Source organism: Dreissena polymorpha, chromosome 1 (assembly GCF_020536995.1).
Source record: "Dreissena polymorpha isolate Duluth1 chromosome 1, UMN_Dpol_1.0, whole genome shotgun sequence".
Classification (NCBI taxonomy): Eukaryota; Metazoa; Mollusca; class Bivalvia; order Myida; family Dreissenidae; genus Dreissena; species Dreissena polymorpha.
In genome coordinates, this window is record NC_068355.1 from 191,877,232 (window position 1) to 191,899,763 (window position 22,532).

At 34.7% G+C, this 22,532-nt stretch overlaps 1 protein-coding gene across 1 annotated transcript in view; it reads right to left on the reverse strand.

The window, feature by feature from the left end:
• LOC127864370 (uncharacterized) overlaps positions 1-22,532 on the reverse strand; it is a 44,077-nt gene that overhangs the window by 1,412 nt on the left and 20,133 nt on the right. The window contains exons 3-9 of the mRNA XM_052404029.1: positions 19,968-20,332; positions 19,286-19,351; positions 16,301-16,399; positions 12,756-13,635; positions 11,071-11,113; positions 8,235-8,421; positions 1,401-1,573 (exon numbers count right to left, since the gene is read on the reverse strand). Coding sequence (XP_052259989.1) covers positions 19,977-20,332 — 356 coding nt within the window. The 3' untranslated portion in view covers positions 1,401-1,573; positions 8,235-8,421; positions 11,071-11,113; ... (2 more) ...; positions 19,286-19,351; positions 19,968-19,976. The remainder of the gene's footprint in view (positions 1-1,400; positions 1,574-8,234; positions 8,422-11,070; positions 11,114-12,755; positions 13,636-16,300; positions 16,400-19,285; positions 19,352-19,967; positions 20,333-22,532) is intronic.

Below are 22,532 nucleotides of genomic sequence, written 5' to 3' on the forward strand. Positions count from 1 at the left end.
TAAACTAAACATAGAAAAATAGAGTGTTTTTAGTAACAAACGAATACGTCTTGAATACATGTATATATGCTGTAACACCTTACTTAACACACCTGTTTGTTTAATGCAAAACATTGTTTCTATAATTGATATTTAGGATAGCGAAATGATTTTTGTGCAAAGTAGCACTCATAATAGCATTGTTTAAATGAATAACGTGAACCCACTTGAAATGTTGTAGCAAGTTGCCATAATTATCTTTTTTTTAAACAGACATAACTTCAAAAATGTGAGACTATACCACTTTAAATGTTACACAATACAACTTTTTGCTAATAAATTACTTAACAAGAGCTACGCATAACGAGTGCAAAAGCTCGGCTAGGGTGCAGTTTTTAATAAATGAAAGCTTGTCAGAAATTATTATTATTTTATAGAGGTCACAGTGACCTTAACCTTTGACCTAGTGACCCAAAAATGGGTGTGACATGTAGACCTCATCAAGGTGCATCTACATATGAGGTTTCAAAGTTGTAGGTGGAAGCACTTTGATTTTAGAGCAAAATGTGAAGGTTTTAGCACGACGCCGGCGGACGACGAGCTAGCTATGACAATATCTATAGTTTTCTCCGAAAACGCCGAGCTAAAAATTAAGAATAAGTGCTATCGATATAAAGTGTATTACTATTGTAAATTTAATATTAACGTTCTACTTATAGATGTTACAACCTATTAAAATCAAATAATTGTTTTAGCCAACCGTCAATTGTGAACTTTAGACAGTAATTATGGAAAAATTTGGAATAGACTTTTTAAGATTAGGAATTGGGCTGAATTGTTGCCCCAACTTTGACAGTATAAATAACTCTTTAAGGTCATACCAGATACTCAAGAAGCTGAGATGACATGCAAGCCTAATTGATATTGCTTATGGCCGAGTTGAGAGTCGAAGGGCATACTGGTAGACACATCCAAACTGCTGTCATTTTTTTACGCCTTGTCTATTGCCAATTCAATGTGTGGTCAATTGGGCTTGGAGTGCAAAGTAACAAACCCTGATGGGTTAACCTTTAGCACCTCGTTTCAGATGTCCGAATTCACGCCTGAGGCATGCCCAGGGATCTACCATGAGTGTTCAAAACGAAGTCGTTACTGCCCTTGTACAGGTTATCCAACTTTTTATTGTTTTGATATTCTTTCTGGTGTCCAACAGCGAGAACTGATTGTTAGCTTTTACATAACTTTTGCTATAACTCCTCGTGTCTGGAACACTTGTTCCTATCCCGGCACTCAACCTGAACTAACTCAGGCTCGAGTGTGGTTCACTCAACAAGGACATTGCAGTTGTTGAGAACAGTTCACGAGAACTCAACGTGCTCAGAATTTCCTGCAGACGAATGGAAACATTCAACAAAGCTGACCTTTTGAGGCCGTAGGTCAAGGTGGAGGCGCTAGGGTCAGGTCGAGTGGAAGGGTCGTCGTGGACTGAGGCTGCTAGGGTCAGGTGGAGGGGAAGGTTCGTCCTTGACTGAGGCTCATGCGGGCTGGACTGGTGCTGTTGCTGCGCCAAATCAATATCGATGATGGTGCTCTTCTGAAAACAACACAATGGGTGATATGAACTTGAAACAAAGGTTTGTATTTCAATTTATAAAAAAACTATGCATTTTGATTGGATGTGAATTTTTTAAACAGCAAATCTTCATTCTTATGAATTTTTAATCTGACATATCCTTGGTTCCATGTCCAAAATAGCATACACATGAATCAAATCAGACCATTATGTATTTAAACATTAAAAGTGTTGGCAAGTGCTATATAGACCTGTAAATTCATTTTTTTTTCTAAACTTGCAGAGATTTAATTTCATAAGCCAATATGTGGCTCATAAATTTCACATAAGCTAATCAGGGAGGACACTTTCCGACTAGACTTGATTTTCTTAAAGAGGAGACTTCCTTTTAACAAAAGATACTTTGAAAGAGTCAGTGTTATCCCTGTTTAGCCTTAAAGACTGCACAGGCTAATCTGGGATAACAATTTAAGCACATGCATTTAGCCACATTTTCCAACAACACAGCTTATTAATCTTTTAGCAGCTCCTTACCTGCATAACAAAAAAGGGAAAATCAACTTGTACAAAATATATAGAGGATATTTGTTGGATTCTATGGGATATCAATTTTATTTCACGAGTGATCATATAAAATAATATTTTCATAAGTGGCGCTGCCACGAGTGAAAATATGTATTTTTTATGATCACGAGTGAATTAAAATCGATATTCCATCGAATACAACACATTTTCTTTTTAAAAGAAAGAATTAAACTGGATAATTTCGTAGGATTTATTACGTCATTTCGTCGAAAAAAATGACGTCATTTCACAGTAAAACAGTGAAAAATATCGATATTTTTCACTGCTATTTTTCACTGTTTAAAACAGTGAAATACCAGTTTTATTTCACTGATATTTCTCTATAAACCACCGGAGAGGTTAAAATAAAATGTATTTTATTGGTTCTCATTCTATTAATCACTTTACTTTTACAATGCTTTCACTGATGTTTTACTGTAAATATATGTTTCAATAAATGGGAGGCAAACATTTGACATAAATGTCTTCCTAAAGTTGCAAAAACATTCATACATTTTTACCATGTCTTTACAGATCTTTGAATGTTAAAATCTATTAAAATTCACAAAAGACAAAAAATCAAAAGTAAATAAACATGTTACATGTAACAAGCTGTATACATGGGTGAAATTTAAAAAAAAGGAAAATAAGGAAATATTTTAGCTGGGGGCCGCAGGGCCGAAGGCCCCCGGAAGCTCCTAAAGGATAGCAAAATGATTTGCAAATAGGAAGCTATCCTCAAGTATAAGACCAACATATGTTGACAGTAATTCTTGCAGCTTACTTCACATGCATGCAATGGAAAACAAACAATGTTTATGTTTGTACATGTACAATAACTTTATTCAGTCATTTAATCTATTAATTTTGTTTATTAAGCATACACTCTTAACTTAAAGAATTACTATAAATGTTTAATTATGAACACTAAAAATTGAAAATAGATTAGATACGTCTGGAATCGATCGTATTTTGTTTATTTTGTGTGTCGGCATTGCTGGACACATGGCCTCCCCCCCCCCCCCCCAACAAAATCTTATCAGATTTAATTGATTCACGAAAACGACAACTATCCTTATTTGTAATACAATGTAAATATTAACTGCTGAATATGTTATAAGTTTTAGAAATTTGATATTATGCTTATTTTTGAACAAGTCCAAATAGGTTCTCTCCATACATGTTTTATTGTATTATTGCATTTGTTCTGTCTGTCTTTATTAAAATAAATTTCTCTCTTTATTAAAATAAATTTTGAGTCCACACTCTAATAAGAATAAGTGTCCTAGTTTGAATACTGATTTACTTTCATGGCTTTGATAAAATGTTAACAAAGCATGAGAACCATGCAATGTTAGCTCTGTAAATTATAAAATTAAATGGCTTAACAACTATTGTAGCTCTGTAAATTATAAAATAAGATTGCTTAACAACTATTGTAGCTCTGTACATTATAAAATAAGATTGCTTAACAACTATTGTAGCTCTGTAAATTATAAAATAAGATTGCTTAACAACTATTGTAGCTCTGTAAATTATAAAATTAAATGGCTTAACAACTATTGTAGCTCTGTAAATTATAAAATTAAATGGCTTAACAACTATTGTAGCTCTGTAAATTATAAAATTAAATGGCTTAACAACTATTGTAGCTCTGTTAATTATAAAATAAGATTGCTTAACAACTATTTTTAATTGGCATATACATGCACGTCATTTTCTTAATAACCACTGTTGGTTATACCATGTTTGTTCTCATCAGACTCTTACACAAACTGGAAGCAGTCCTGACAGGCTAACCAAACACAACACAATTTGCCAAGACTTGATTTTGGTTGAGAAGAAATTTCCTTTTAACAAAAAGTCACTCAACAGCGGAATGTGCTGTCCCTGATAAGCCAATGCAAACGCTAATCTTTGGATGGCACATAACATGAATAACAGAGCTTACTGTAACAGATTGTAGGCAGACTTACTTTGAGCCTCATTATGAGATAACAGGGCTTACTAAACAGATTGTAGGCAGACTAACTTTGAGCCTCATTATGAGATAACAGGGCTTACTAAACAGATTGTAGGCAGACTTACTTTGAGCCTCATTATGAGATAACAGGGCTTACTGTAACAGATTGTAGGAAGACTTACTTTGAGCCTCATTATGAGATAACAGGGCTTACTAAACAGATTGTAGGCGGACTTACTTTGAGCCTCATTATAAGATAACAGGGCTTACTGTAACAGATTGTAGGCAGACTTACTTTGAGCCTCATTATGAGATAACAGGGCTTACTGTAACAGATTGTAGGCGGACTTACTTTGAGCCTCATTATGAGATAACAGGGCTTACTAAACAGATTGTAGGCAGACTTACTTTGAGCCTCATTATGAGATAACAGGGCTTACTGTAACAGATTGTAGGCAGACTTATTTTGAGCCTCATTATGAGATAACAGGGCTTACTGTAACAGATTGTAGGCAGACTTACTTTGAGCCTCATTATGAGATAACAGGGCTTACTGTAACAGATTGTAGGCAGACTTACTTTGAGCCTCATTATAAGATAACAGGGCTTACTAAACAGATTGTAGGCAGACTAACTTTGAGCCTCATTATAAGATAACAGGGCTTACTGTAACAGATTGTAGGCAGACTTACTTTGAGCCTCATTATAAGATAACAGGGCTTACTAAACAGATTGTAGGCAGACTTACTTTGAGCCTCATTATAAGATAACAGGGCTTACTAAACAGATTGTAGGCAGACTAACTTTGAGCCTCATTATGAGATAACAGGGCTTACTGTAACAGATTGTAGGCAGACTAACTTTGAGCCTCATTATGAGATAACAGGGCTTACTGTAACAGATTGTAGGCAGACTTACTTTGAGCCTCATTATGATATAACAGGGCTTACTGTAACAGATTGTAGGCAGACTTACTTTGAGCCTCATTATGATATAACAGGGCTTACTGTAACAGATTGTAGGCAGACTTACTTTGAGCCTCATTATGAGATAACAGGGCTTACTGTAACAGATTGTAGGCAGACTTACTTTGAGCCTCATTATGAGATAACAGGGCTTACTAAACAGATTGTAGGCAGACTTACTTTGAGCCTCATTATGATATAACAGGGCTTACTGTAACAGATTGTAGGCAGACTTACTTTGAGCCTCATTATGAGATAACAGGGCTTACTGTAACAGATTGTAGGCAGACTTACTTTGAGCCTCATTATGAGATAACAGGGCTTACTGTAACAGATTGTAGGCAGACTTACTTTGAGCCTCATTATGAGATAACAGGGCTTACTGTAACAGATTGTAGGCAGACTTACTTTGAGCCTCATTATAAGATAACAGGGCTTACTGTAACAGATTGTAGGCAGACTAACTTTGAGCCTCATTATGAGATAACAGAGCTTACTGTAACAGATTGTAGGCAGACTTACTTTGAGCCTCATTATGAGATAACAGGGCTTACTGTAACAGATTGTAGGCAGACTTACTTTGAGCCTCATTATGAGATAACAGGGCTTACTGTAACAGATTGTAGGCAGACTTACTTTGAGCCTCATTATGAGATAACAGGGCTTACTGTAACAGATTGTAGGCAGACTTACTTTGAGCCTCATTATGATATAACAGGGCTTACTGTAACAGATTGTAGGCAGACTTACTTTGAGCCTCATTATAAGATAACAGGGCTTACTGTAACAGATTGTAGGCAGACTAACTTTGAGCCTCATTATGAGATAACAGAGCTTACTGTAACAGATTGTAGGCAGACTTACTTTGAGCCTCATTATGATATAACAGGGCTTACTGTAACAGATTGTAGGCAGACTTACTTTGAGCCTCATTATGAGATAACAGGGCTTACTGTAACAGATTGTAGGCGGACTTACTTTGAGCCTCATTATGAGATAACAGGGCTTACTGTAACAGATTGTAGGCAGACTTACTTTGAGCCTCATTATGAGATAACAGGGCTTACTGTAACAGATTGTAGGCAGACTTACTTTGAGCCTCATTATGAGATAACAGGGCTTACTGTAACAGATTGTAGGCAGACTTACTTTGAGGCTCATTATGAGATAACAGAGCTTACTGTAACAAATTGTAGGCGGACTTACTTTGAGCCTCATTATGAGATAACAGGGCTTACTAAACAGATTGTAGGCAGACTTACTTTGAGCCTCATTATGAGATAACAGGGCTTACTGTAACAGATTGTAGGCATACTTACTTTGAGCCTCACTATGAGATAACAGAGCTTACTGTAACAAATTGTTGGGGGACTTACTTTGAGCCTCATTATGAGATAACAGGGCTTAATACATGTTGCCTTATGAGTATTCCTAGATTAGCATGTACAGCAGCACAGGCTAATCAGGAACAACACTTTTCGCCTAGACAGAATTTTCGTTTACAAGATATATTTCTTATACAATATATTCAATAAAAGCGGAAAAGTGTTGTCCCTGATTTGCCTTAGTGGACTTCTTTGCTAACCATTATTATACAATGGAGAACACGTGTTTTAAATATTATATTTACTAAGGTTCAAGTTATAGAGCTGTATAGGATGATGAACTTGAAATTGTGATTTATTTCTTTTTCTTTATCTTCAATTGGAAATTTAAGGATATCGTTTTGAGAAAAATACATAGTTTTGGGTGGGAATGGGGTCAATTTTGGACCCAAAATTTGACAAAAAACAACAACACTGTAAACCCACCAAGAACTAAACACCTCCTCGCAAACAGGCTCTATACAACCAAGGCATTGGATTGAATAGATACATATCTAACAAGACTACACTGCAACGCCGATATATCGCGGTTGGTGGGGTCCAAAGATCACGAGCGCGATATATCCGGCGCGCGATATAACTCTAGAAATGTCTAACTTTTTTTATTGCAGTTAATTTGTCAAATTTCCCAATGTTTTAATTTTATATACGGCGCTGCTACATATTTGTATAGTAATACATGTAATTGCAAACCAATTCTACAATCAACATTTTCATAACTACATACGTACCGGTATCTGTAATTATCATGAAAACCAAAATGTAAATTATATTTTTTATTTTCACGTAAAATATTGCTTGCGAATCAGCTAAAAATAAGAATTCTTGCCATAAAAAAACGTATAAAATACAATTGTGCATAGATTCGAATTTACCCTTATAAGTAGTCCTAATTAAGAAACTGAAACAGCGTAACGGTAACGATACAGCCTGTTTGAATTTTAGTTTATTAAGAGGAAATGTCAACGTCACATAATTCGCGAGATACCGCGGTACTGTAGTTGAAATTTACAACGAAACTTTCAATGGAAATTAAATTATCTCAATGTTGTACCCGCTACGAAATTATTATTTACAAATAAATACACTCACGCCAATTTTCGCGAGCTTTTTATCACGACAAAGAAATTAATGACTAGTACCGAAATTTAACGATTTATATACCAGTAAACTGCCAATATTACCTTTGCAATGACACTTGAATTGGTAATTTCTTAAGTGTTAAAAACAACCCCAGCCGTGTGTAAACAACACTATCACTTATCGACTGTTGTTCACGCTTCACTGCATGCCATAGTAAGCCGCGACATCAATTGAACCAATGTTTTGACCAACTTTCATGATGATTGGGCGAAAATTGTGACTTCTAGAGTGTTAACAAGGTTTCTCTATAGCCAAAGAAGGAAAACTGCCCCGCCCACTGGCGGCCATGTTTTTCAACGGATCGGAACCACTTTTGAACTCATCCAATATATCATTAAGACAAATATTTTGACAAAGTTACATTTAGATTGGGCATGAAATGTGACTTCTACAGTGTTTACAAGGTTTTTCTTGTTTTTGATCTAGTGACCTAATTTTTGATCCGGCACAACCCAGTTTCAAACTCGGTCGAGATTTCATTGGGACAAAGCTTCTGACCAAGTTTCATGAAGATGAGACAAGAAATGTGGCCTCTAGAGTGTTTAGGAGCAAATGTTAACAGACGGACGGACGGACATACGATGGACAAAGACCGGTCACAAAAGCTCACCTGAGCAATCAGGTGAGGTAACAAAAAGTCAAAACAGTAAACATGGACTCACCAAGGCTCTGCAGTTCGAAGTGTTGATGTAGCCAACATTGGAGAAGATGTGGTGTGCTAGGCTGCTGCAATACGTCTTCGTACTTAATTTCTTGAGCGAGTTGTAGTATTTGTTAAAGAAGGGGTTGCCGCCGATTTCCATCGACATTTACTTTAACGATGTTTGTATTGTTGGCTAATAATATTTGCTGAAAAGGAAAACATAACATGTGAGATTAAACAACTTCAAACGTGAGACTGCATAACTTTTAAAGGGGCCGTCCAACAGATTAAATTGGTACATTGACAAAAAAGTTGTTTCAGATTCGCAAATTTTCGTTTTTTTATGATATTTTTGAGGAAATAGTAATACTGACAATTTACAATGCTTTTAAATATCCATTGTATGCATCTTTTGACGATTTGAAAAGACGAATTAAAAAGCGTCGTTTGACGCAAAACGATTGAATAATTTGGAAAGTTCTGTTGTTGTAGTTATATTTTGGGAAACTACGAGGATTGCTTATATAGGTAAAAATACATCGCTCTAAGCATGCGCATGGATGGTCAAGTGGTCTAGGCGGGAGACTTTTAACTCCAGGACTCCAGGGGTCAGTGGTTCGAGCCCTGTTGAGGGTTATTTTTTTCTTTTTTTTAAAGTTGTATTCTTGTGTTTTTTTACAGGAGATTTTTAGGTCAAATGTTTAAATTTATCAACATAAAGCATTTAATGACATGCTTCATTCAATAATGCCAAAATCTGTTGGATGGCCCCTTTAATAAGAGACTGAGCAATACAACTTTAAATTTGGCACTACAAAACTTAAAACATGAGAATGTGCAGCTTTAAAAGTGAACATATACAACTTTACATTTGAGACTATACAACTTTAAATGTGTGACTAGACAAATTTAAATGTTACAATGTACACCTTTGAAGGTGAAACTATACAACTTTAAATGTGAGACTACATGTATACAAGGTTAAATGTGAGACTTTTTTCAACTTTAAATGTGAGATTTTACAATTGTATAGCATATCTTAAGAAACAAATAGATGTGAGTTGAATACTGTAAGTTTATGAGTACTTGATCACACACGTTTGGCTATGGATTAGACACAGATAAAGAAATACAGATTGACGTCTGTGGTGAATTCAGTGTACCACATCAGGGCTATAGATTACAAGCGTATGTGCGTTATTACTTAATTAAAATAACCAAAAACGTAATTAAATTCAATATCAAGCGTACAAAAACGCAAATATAAAGTTAATTACGTATTTCCCATAAGAAAACCTTGCGTCACAAAATGCAATCCTTACAAACACGGGACGTCTTTTTTTAGACTGGTTATTTCCCGTACAAAAATGTACCGAATAGTTTATACATGTATGCCGTCCTATGAAGAAAAGAAAGCAGTCTTTCCAGCGGTTATCAATCTTTACTGTAATTATTCGTACACCCATCCGATTTCTATTTTCATTTTCTTAAAAATATCAAAATGGCCACTCGTGGCTGTAGAAAGAGAATCCTCACACAAACAAACACTTTCGACAGGTATTTAGCCAGAATATTGGGGAAACCGAAAACTTTTGTGCAGCTTTGCTGAACGATCTGTTGCAAGATGTGATCATTTCTCCAGAGAATTTAGTTCGCCCGTTATTATCTGAGATTTTGAACGAAGTTGTTAAACCCAAAAAACACGTTTATGGGGAGTGTAAGTAAAAAAACTTTAATAGAGTGGCGAAACAAACACCCGTTGCTGGTGATGGATATGGAAAATGGAGTTATGAAATGTACATTATGCACAAACATGAAAAGTAACTTAAAACTAACTAATGTTGCTACAAATGTTGATTTATTTTTCACCTGCACATAATTATATAGTAATCTTAGTAGATATTTATTATATTATATATGTCATTCCCTAAATCACCCAATTGAGTTAAAAAAACGGGGGTGAAAAACCCAATTAAGCTCAAAAGTAGGGGGTAAAACATTTTGCTGAAACTCTATTGAATTTACAAAAACCCTATTGTTGTCAAAACAGGGGGTGAAAAACCAAATTACCCAATAAAATTATCTATAGCCCTGCCACATCTTTCTACAGGGGACTTTTATAATTTTAATAGTTATTATTGCCTATTCTGGCTAAAACTATGCAATGTAAGTGATATTCAATAGATACAACATGTAGTTATACAGTGTATCTACATAATGTGGCATCTTTTTGTAGGACACACCTTATATTTAAAGTTCCACTTCAAGTGTTGAAATTGTGCGCATTAGCATATAAAAGCAATAAGCCCCATTGTTTCTTGCAAACATATGGGCTTTGATTTAAACAATAATCAAATCCAATTACAACCCAAAAGCTGTATCAAAAGCATTGACTTCACTAAGGTACAATAGTAATGATTAGCGCTAATTGTTTACAACTGTATTATCCGTTGTGTGTTTTCAAGTGTTGCAGGCAAACGGCGGATCTGGATCAAATACAATAACGCTTTATGATCAACAACTGACTGATATAAATTCTGAATTTTAATTACAAAGAAATAAAAAACGTATGAATGTGTGTTTGATTGTTTGCGTTTACCTACATTTACTATAATCTAATGTTTGTGTATCAATTCAAATGTGTTTAATTAATTGACATTATCGTCTGATATACATGTAGTTAAACTGTCTGTCATAAATTGCTAGAATTAAAACTAGAGCTTTGTCACAGACTATACCACCACATGCAGCATTGCCACAGACTATGTTGCATGCTGTCTTCACAAAACAAGATAATCTAATTTATGTCGATTTTTAAGAATTATTATGCCATTATTATTTATGGCCATTTTTACCTTTGAACTCTTGAATTCGTTCGCATGACAGGCCGTCCAATGACTGTGAACAGAAATAATGTAATGAGTCATTTAAAATCTCACAATGAAAGACATAGTTATGGCCCGGACAAGCTCATTTATGGCCATGTTTCACTTTAGAACTTCAAGTGTGACCTTAACCTTGGAGATATTGAAGTAATTCTTTTGCATGACACATTATCCAATGATTGTGAACAAAAGTACCAAGCAATTTTTAAATCTCACACTGAATGACATAGTATGGCCAGAACAAAATCATTTATGACCATTTTTGACCTTTGAACTCACAGTGTGACTTTGACCTTGGAGATATCGATGTAATTCTTTTGCCCGACACACCGTCCAATGATGGTGACCAAAGGTGCCAAATGATTTTAAAATCTCACAATGAATGACAGAGTTATGCCCCGGACAAGCTGATTTATGGCCATTTTTGACCTTTGAACTCAAAGTGTGACCTTGACCTTGGAGATATCGACGTAATTCTTTCGTACGACACACTGGCCAATGATGGTGGACAAATGTGTCAAATGACTTTAAAATCTCACAATGAAAAACATAGTTATGGCCTGGACAAGCTAATTTATGGCCATTTTTGACCTTTGAACTTAAAGTTTGACATTGACCTTGGAGATATCAACGTAAAATTCTTTCACGTGACACACCGTCCAATGATGGTGAACAAATGTACCAAGTTATTTTAAAATCTAATGTTAAATGACATAGTTATGGTCCGGACAAACTTTTGGTTTAAAACACACCAAGTGACCCCGTGACCTATTTTTTGACCCGGCATGACCCATATTCAAACTTGACATGTACATCATCTAAATACAACTTGTGACCAAGTTTGGTGCAGATCCGATGAAATTTCGGGACAGACCAACCGACAGACCGACAAAGTGATTCCTATATATAGCCCCCATTACTTATTAGTGGTAATGGAGGTATAAAAATGATGTAATTATATTTAATTATAGGATATATATTTATCGTAGAAAAATAATATGTAAACAGTTATTCAGTCCCACCAATCAGCTTAATTCATAACAATCAACTTGTTAATGGCATACAGTAATAAGGGCCAGTTATTACAGGGACCTTAAATAAATAAAAAAATCATTCACCTGATAATAAAAGACTAGTTAATTTACATGTGCTAAACATGGTCTACCTCCTGCAAGTTAATCTCACAGATTTTCCCATTTTGCCCACGGCAATTTATCGCGGATATGTACTACAAACAAATCGGGCATTGACTTACACAATTTTGTTGTGTTTTTTTTAATCATAAATTACATGTAATAAATTAAAGTGCTGATGCAATAGTCATTTTTCTTCAACAAACAATTTCGAGCTGACGAAAATAAATGGTTTCACAGTTTTTGTGAAATAAACAACATAAACAATTTTTATAACATCTATAACTTCAAAATAGTAATAAAACTTAGTAAAATAAGTATATTACGCCAGTAATTCTCATAACGCCTTAAAACATGTGCTAGAACTAGGGGCTAGCTCTGTGAAAAGTGTCCTTTTTATGGCAAACCGTCAATTGGGAATTTTAACCAGTAATTATGTTAAAATATAGACGTTAAGAGATTATGAATGGGACTTGATTATTAGCCCCTATTTTCAAAATAAATAAAACTGTAAGGTCTCACCTGAGGCTCAAGAAGGTGAGATGACATGCTGGCCTCGCTGTGATTGCTAAGGGCCGAGTTTGAGTTCTACCTAATGTTGGGTTGGAGTCAAAAGGCATACAACAAAACTGCTGTCATTTTTCAACGCTTCATCTAGTGTCAGCTCAATGCGAGGCTGTTTTGTCTTGGAGTGTGAAGTGCTCGTAACAAACATTGATGGGTACACCTTAAGCACCGTGTTAATGTTGTTGGGAAGAATTTGCGTCTGAACCACACCCGATGTATTCATCGTGCTATGAGTGTTCATACAAAGTTTTTTTTGTCAGCAACTGCGTAAAAAGCACGTTCACTTTGAACATTTTGGATGCATAAGAGGACAAACCAGAATGGTCCATAATGCTACTACTATTGAAATCAGAAGTAGACCCCGTGGATAGCTTATGCTTCGATCTTTAACTCTTTAACTGTTTCTAGATTTTCTACCATTATTCCATGTGTTGCTCTGTTAGTCCAACAAAGCATGGAAAAAGTTAACTTTTTATTCTTCGTACTATTCGTTGTGAAGTCCACAATCAGTGACTGTTGGTGTTACCATAACTACTGCTATAACTCCGCGTGTCTGAAATACTTGACCCACCTCCGGCACTGGAGCTTAACAAACTACTTAGGCAGGAGTGTGGATCGATCAACAGGGAAATTGCAGTTGTTGAGAACATCTTGTAAAAACTCAACATGCTCAGATATTCCAGCAGACCGGTATTGTTCAATGAAGCTTTGAAGCAGGAGGTCAAAGGGGAGGAGTTAGGGATCAGGAAAGGGGAAGGGTTGTCCTGCACTGAGGCTCCTGGGAGTCCGACTTGTGCCGTTGCCCGGTCAACTCAATAACAATGCTCATGCTCACCTGAAAACAGCAGCACCATGGGTGATGTGAAACAGTTACAAAAGTGTTTATACAACAATCTATAACAAACTAAGCCTCTTGATTGGATGTGAATGTTTTCAATAGAAACATTTCATTCTCATTAATTTTTAATCAGGCATTTCATTAGTTCTTGTCAAAAAAAACATGAAATTTAATTCAATCAAACCATTTCGTATTAAATCATGAAAAGTTTTGGTCAATGTAATATAAGCATGTAAATTCATAATAACAAATTTGTTCACAACTTGAAGAGATGTAATTTCATAAACCAATATGCAGCTCATTAATATTCATAATTGTCATCTCAGATAAGCATGTCAAGTCCACATAAGCTTATCAGGTAGGACACTGACTTTACTGAATTTTTATAAAAAAGAACTTTCCTTTCAATAACAAAATAAAGAGGAAAGTGTTGTCACTGATTAGTTTGTGCGTACTGAACGCGCTAATCTGGGATAACAATTTAAGAACATGAATTAATCCCCATTTTCCAAAAGTGCAGCTGATTTATCTTTTAAGCCATTTCTTTCCTACATAACAATAAATAAAAAAATCAATTTGTTAACAATTTAATAATTTTTAATGGTTCTCATTCTATCAATCACTTTACTTTTGAAATGTCTTCACAGATGTTTTACTGTCAACATATGATTCAGTAAATGGCAGGCAACAATTTAAAATTAATGTCTTCCTGAAGTTTTAACAACACACACAACTTTTTTAACATACCTTTACAGATCTTTGACTGTTAAAATCTGCTTAAAAATTTAAAATAGACACAAATTCAAAAGTAAATCAACATAAAACAAAAGTAGTCTTCTGTGCTGAGCAGTTGCTGTAATGTTGAGAAAACCAATCTGAAACATTTTGTCCCAGTCAGTCTTTTGAACTAGTATGTACGAAATACACCATGGATTTTTTCCCAATAAGGGAAAGTACCTGCACCGCGTCCATTAGGACTAATTAGTTTGATAATACCTGACATTAAACAAATTTGCAGTGTGAAATCTTTCAAATGGAAATTATAATGGATCTTTTTAATAGCACGGAACTTACTTTCACAAACCCATCAAAATATTATTTTACATGCGTTTTTGATTAAATGTTTAATGTAAACTGGCATATACGGAAATGCATTTTAAATGTACTTGTGTGAAAAACTGCCATTCCGTAGAATGAAATATAGCTCTGAATCATGTCCATTCCAGACAGGAAACTATTTAAAAAAAGGCGCTGACTGATACAACAAATTAGGTCGCCCAATGGCAATCAAATATCTGCTAAGAGCAAGGCTTTAATCGCCAATTCAATGGAATTCTGCATCCCAGATACTGTAAAATCATTTATATTCATTGGCATAATTTTTCTTCAATTACTTTTTCGTGGACATGTACATTTGTGGATGTCTGATTCTGGATAAAATATGGAATTTTCGAGGGTCATTTTCCTGTGTTTGAATAAAATTCATGGATCAGTAAACCCACAAATTCAATATTAATTAATGTCCCAAAAATAATGATTTAACATATGTCACATTGTTAAGAAGTGTTTGTAATGCTTAATTTTTCTATTTTTTTATATTTTGATATATGACCAATAATTTCATTATTTTTCTAAGTGTATACTTTCGTTTTAATACTTTGTAAAAATAACCTACTGAAAATATTATAATTTTTTGAAAATTGTAATTATGATAATCTGTGAACAAGTTCCAACACATGAATCAGGTTCTCTTCATACATTTTTGACTGTATTATTTCATTTTGTTCTTTCTTTATTCATTTAAATAAATAAACATTTCATTATCTAATTAAAATACATTGAATACCTTTTAACGGCAATGTATAAATATATTGAGATTTTACATGAAATTTTATATCTGTAAATTATATCATACATTTCTAAACTTAGTATAGCTTAACAATTATTTTTAATTTGCATGTAGATGCATGTCATTATCTCATTAACACTTTTTAATCATCTTGTTTTTAATACCATATTTGTTCTCATCGGAGTTTTAAATAGCACTTTACAATAGACTGGAAGCAGACTTAACTTAAGAAATGTTCTGGGAAAATTGTTTTTAATGCATGTGCATATTGTGTCATCCCACACTAGCCTGTGCAGTCCTCATTGGCACACCTGAGACGATACTTTACCCTTAGGCTTGACTTTTGTTTACAATAAATTTCCTTTGAAACATACATTCCTCGAAAGTGGAAAGTATCGTCCCTGATTAGTCTGTGTTCACACTGCACAGGCTAATGAGGATGGCACTTTAAATGCATTAAGCCCCATTTTCCCAGATCGATGCTCACCTTGTATCACATTGTAAAACTATGTTACAGACTGCAGGCGGACTTACTTTGAACCTCATTCTTATATAACAGGTCTGTATAAATGTTGCATTTAGTGTCGTCCTAGATAAGCCTGTACAGCAACACAGGCTAATCAGGGACAACACTTTCCGCCTAGACTGAATTTTATTTTAGAAGAGACTTCCTTTGCACAGGCTTATGTGGGAAAACACTTGATACAAATACATTCCACCCTGTTTTTCAAAGCAAGGCACATTTTGTATTTTGAAAAACACTCAATAACAGACTGGAAGCAGAAGTGAGTAGAATACTGCTGGGTTTCTTACAGTGAGTAAAATGTTGCTGAGTTTCTGCCTTGTTCTGGTCCATCTCAACTGACTTTGACGACTGATTGATGGGACGGCCTCTTGTATTTGGTCAAGCACCTGACAAGTACAAGGGACAATGATAAGGCTCAAAGGCTAACGAAATGTAAAAAACACTTGAGTTGTTGTTAAAACAGTGATTGTTCACTCTAACTCAAAAGCAAATTTTGGTAAAAATTGGATTAAAAATTGTTGCAGAGTGAAACTTGGTAGCTATTAGTGACAAGAGATAAATCTCTTATTTAGTTTATGACCTTAATTTTCTAGGTAGGAAATCATTTGACCTTACATTGTTGCAGTTGCATGCATACAAAAAACTGACTGTAAAGCTCTTTTTTACTGTTTTAGGAAAAAGGGCGGGGCCCTTCCAATTGGGAAAAATTGATTTTTTTTCCCAAAAATTGGGACATTGGTGTTGCTGGTTTTTTGCTTAGAAATACTATACACTTGAGAATAAGGGTGTTCAATATTATATTAACTAAGGCTCAAGTTAGAGAGCTGGATAGGGAGACAAACTTGATATTGTGATAAATTTCTTTTTCTTTGAGTGGCATTATACACATCTAACAGTATATGCTATGTTTATAGGTGTCTATCGCAACCGTTGTTTATTTTTGGTGTTTCACTTCATATACACTTAGATTTGTTAATGCAGTATCAAAATACTAAAACAATATCCCAGAAAGATAAAAATAATGCATTTTATTAACAACCGTATTTTTGTTTGACAACTGACGACAGAAATGATTCGTTTTCCTGCAACAATATATCTATTTATATGACTCACGAACACTAACTCCGATCCTTATAAAAATACAGTTCCGCTCACCTTAGATGACTGGGACAGTCATGTAAAATATCGAATATAATATATATTTTTTATAAACATCTAGTAGCAAGATTAGTTGCAGATAATTGGTCAGTTACCACAATTTTAACTAACTCTTTTGAACTGTTAATTCTTTTCAGCTCAATTCAACAGTGAAAAATGCCCATAATTTCACTTTTACATTCAATTGAAAATTTTAGGCAGTCATTTGAGGAAAAAATATAGTTTTAGGATTGCGAATGGGGTGGAGTTTGGACCCCAAATTTGACAAAAACCAATACTGTATATACACCAAGAACTTAACACCCCCTGGCAAACAGGCTCTATAAAACCAAGGCATTCAAAGTAATAGATTCCAATCATATTAACCATCGCACAACTGTGTAAAACCTCAAGGCAACATGGCAGGCCTTTCCCAGAACATTTTGGGAAAAAATGCTATTTCAGGATTGAGATTTTTTGCGCGAAACATCCAAAGGCCTGCATGGGGATGACGGAAATTCTTCAGGTTTTGTGTTACTGTCAGAGGTTTGGAAAGCTTTAGGCTGAAGATGGGTTTGAGTTATTGATACTCAAGTAAAACAAGTACTAAGAAGTAAATTAGTGCTATTAACAGTGATATACACAAGAATAGACGCCATTTTACCTTCTATGATATCATGCAATTCTTATCCACTTCATTTTTAGTATTCTTAATACACAGGTACACTGTCAAATCAGTAATATTTGTGGGACATTATGCTTTGTTGATTTTAAGGGTTGACCGATCCACAAATTTAACACAAACACATGGGAATTTAACTGACACAAATTCCTCATTTATTTTTCCAAACTGAGCATACATGCCTTACGTCCCGGATTGTCCGGGACAGTCCCGGAAATGAAGAATTTGTCCCGCTGTCCCGAAAATCTGTCAAATGTCCCGGAATTTACAAAATCCATATATACATGTACCTTATCTTAGGCTTAACTGCACCCCGAATCAGTGTATTTCTGCAGCTTCTCCATGACAATGCCTACCCGAATAGGCAGACAACGCTATGTGTCAAAATCGATCAATTAACAGGGGTCCTATTATCATATCGATTGTCTCACGTTCGCGGTCAAACCGAAAAGGCGGCATTGTTTAATGTGGTTGTTAATTGACTTTAATCTACTACGTCATTATTTCCCGCTGCGTAAGGGCAAAGGATAGTTGTTCACACATCTGAAGTCCAACCTTGCTGAGTAAAAAATTAAAAGCAGTTTATGTTCGTACGTTTAACCGACAAAGAAGTTGTATTTGTTTTATTGTGATTGGTTGTATGTATTGTGAATTGATTTGAGTTGAGGATCTAACCGTACTGTATTGTTGTATTTTTTATTATATAAATGTTATAAATGAATAAAGGCGTATCAACAACTACGCGTTACACACCGGTCTTAATAACAATACCGCAGTGACGTCACCATCTATGTTTAGAACGCTTAAACTGAAAACACGTAGCTTGTATTTAGTAACTGAAGTAGTAATGTTTAATTTGACGTTAATAGATCAAGTGTATTTCGGATAGGCTTTCTAACTTTTGCAATTAACGATGCGAAACACAAAAAAAAACGTACCAAAAATGCATATGTCTATAAATATCGCTACATTCTATACATGTCCCGGAAAATCGGCAAAAGTCCCGGACAATTTAACTCAATGAAATCCACGAATATAAATGATTTTAAAATATAAAAAAAAAACAATTATAGAGAATATTGTATGTTATGTAAATTCATACTGTTCTTTTCCACCTCATCTTTTTTGCATTTTTAATACATAGGAAATACACAAGCAGGCCTTTTTCTGGCATATTTATGGGTCTGTTAAATAGAACCATACCCAAGCGTGTTCTTTTTTAAGATAAGTTCCTCATGATTATTATATCTCAATTATATTTAAATTAGATGTAAACAATATAGTACTATCATTATATCATTTTATTATTATAATTTGAAGTATAAGAAAGAGTTATATAAAATATTTTTTCCAAATCAATGGATTTTTCGTGCGCAAAAAAATCCAAATTCCACACTATTTGCATTTTCCCCCAAAATGGCAAGGAAAAGGTCTGACAAAGGGTCTATGTTACCTTCTGTGTATTCAGGTCATTCTTGTCCACCACATCCTCAGCAACCTTGTCCTGACTAAGAAGCGACTGGAGCAGCAGAAATAAGCTTGATGTATTGTTTGTATGTATGCTTAGGATTAACACACATTTATATAAATGTAATAACAATCAATAACACATGTTAAACAGCATAAAACAATTAATATAAATAAATCTCACATCCTGTGTTAATATTCTGTAAACATTACACAAAACATCAAAATATATTCCTCCAAAGATTACTTAAACTATTTCATATTTAAAAAAAAAACTATTCATCAATATACATTTCTTACATGGCATGGTGTTTATAGAAATAAAAGTCTAAAAATAGCCTCAGTTGCTATGTACATGTGCATCTATGTACAGATATTAAATTTTTAGTCGAAATGCTTTGTTTTTTCATGCATAGTTTACATTAACTAAATTTTAGGACAATAATGACACAAATATTATGAATACATAACATAATATGTTTTAGATGTGATGTTCAACCAAAAACCCTTACAGTGTATAAGCATATAACAATATGTGTACATAAATTATTTGTATCTTTAACTACACACTAATGTTGTATTGTAACATCACACACTACTATGTTCGTATGCTTAACAACACATTGTCATTGAAATACTAATCACTAATAACAACAACTAATACATACATGTACACACTATTCCACTCTGAACACCAGGATGGTGTCCTCCCACCTCTGTCCCACAATGATGGATGATGTGGTGCTGCTGTAGCAGACTGACTCTGGGTACCTCACTCCATCCTCCTGAGTAGCAAGATTAGCCAGCTTACTCTCTCCCTCCCAGCCCACCTGTAGTACAGTGTCGGACCAGGCTACACAGACCAGCACCTGGCCTGCAGGGGTCACATGTAGACCACGTGGGCCCTCTAGTGCTGGGTCTGTGTATGTAGCCAGGAGTGTGCCATCCCTGGCCAGGGTGAGAAGCTTGTTCTGCGGCCGGTAGCTGGTGATGTACAGCCTGTCACCTGTGGGACTCACAGCACACTGACATACTGCAAAACAGAGTAACATCAAGATATTGAATTACTGTCAATGTTAAATAATCTTGTTAAACATACTGCAGTGATATTGTATTACGCATATGTTGCTATAAAGAGGCCTTTACACATCTAAAATATATGCATACATTTCAATGATTCAATAGTTAAGCGTGACATTGAACTTCAGTAGCAGAGCTATTGTGTTAACGTTTGACATGTTGAAATGCGACTGGTGAGTTAGATAAGAATTGAAGCAAAACAATTACACAGATGGAAACAATTACACATACAGAAACAATTGCACAGTTCAATCAACAGTTTATACCATGTTACTATGTGCAGCATGAATAGATTTCCCACACATGTATACATGTGATAACTATGTACTGAAATAAGTGAAATTGACCAAAGCAGTTATAATTCATGTGCCGTGTTACAACATTATTTGTGTTTTTCAAGTGTTTATAACAAAAAAAATAATATTCAAAACAGCAGTTATTGACACTTTTCTAGCTAGTTAGATACAAAACCAATTTCAACAGCAAAATGTTTAAATGAACATACTACTATAATTACAATGAAATTAATACATACATTTGAACACTTCATAAAAGAATACAACCACAAGAGTACCTTTGTTATATGGTGTTATGAAATTATTCAATTTATCAAACATATTGTACATGTACAATCATTTAAATACCACAAAATTATGACTTGGTCAGAAAGTGTCTCTCTCCCAGGAACTCAGTTTCTATTTATAGACATGCCATGTAGTGACAGTCAAAATACTTCATTACTCATATTTATAAATCAATATTTCTGAATCTTGTTTTGGCTACAATGTACTGTAGTATTCAAGGGCACATATGAATTATAGAACAAATATTTTATAATACATCAGCGGGTTTTCTGCTATGACATCTGAATTTTATTTTATTTTCATCTCACAAAGTATATAACTATAATTTATATGATTTAAAAAAACTCAAGATAAAGGCCTTATGGGTCATTATTTGTTGATAAAAAAAATAAATCCCAATTCGGTTCATTAAGTCGATAAAAATTTCCAAATTCGTCATTGTATGGATTTAAAACAAGAGCACAGCATAACAGGTGCCAACGCTCGGCTGCAAAAGCTTGTCAGATTTTTTTTTTAGAGGTCACAGTGACCTTGACCTTTGACCTAGTGACCCAACATTTGGTGTGGCATGTAGAACTCATCAAGGTTCATCTACATATGCAGCGATTTTCCTTGTCCAATTGGGAAAAGTACCCGTAACGGTCCAATTGGGAAAAATCAAGTCGTGAAAACCTCAAAATTGGGAAAAATCGAGTCGTGAAAACCTCAAATTGGGAAATTGGTGTATTTGATTTTTTGCTCCCAAATACTTTAAAATGGATAACCAAGTGTTTTCAAGCTGTCAATATTATATAAACCTAGGTTCAAGCTATAGAGCTGCAAAGGGAAACTAACTAAATGTTGCTTAAAAAAAAAAAAAATTTTTTTTTTTTTTTTTTTTTTTTACCTTAAATTGGGAATTTAAGGACAGCATTTGGGAAATTTGTATTTTTTTCGTAATTGGGAAAGTGCCGTTTCCCGGTACTTTATAAAGAAGGAGGAAAATCGCTGATATGAAGTATTAAAGTTGTAGGTAACAGCACTTTGATTTTAGAGCCTATATTAAAGTTTATATTAAAGGTCACAGTGACCTTTGACCTAGTGACCCAAAAATGGGTGTGGCATGTAGAAATCATCAAGGTGCATGTACATTTGAAGTTTCAAAGTTGTAGGTGGAAGCACTTTGATTTAAGAGCGAATGTTAAGGTTTATGTTGAAGTTTTATATTAGAGGTCACAGTGACCTTGACCTTTGACCGAGTGACCCCAAAATGGGTGTGGCGTGTAGAACTCATCAAGATGCATCTACATATGAAGTTTCAAAGTTGTAGGTGGAAGCACTTTGATTTTAGAGCCTATGTTAAAGTTTTATATAAGAGGTCACAATGAATTTGACCTTTGACCTAGTGACCCAAAAATGGGTGTGGCGTGTAGAACTCATCAAGGTGCATCTACGTATGAAGTTTCAAAGTTGTAGGTGGAAGCACTTTGATTTTAGAGCCAATGTTAAAGTTTTAGCACGACGCCTACGAAGGACGATGAGTTGGTTATGACAATACCTCGGGTTTTCTCTAAAAACAACCGAGCTAAT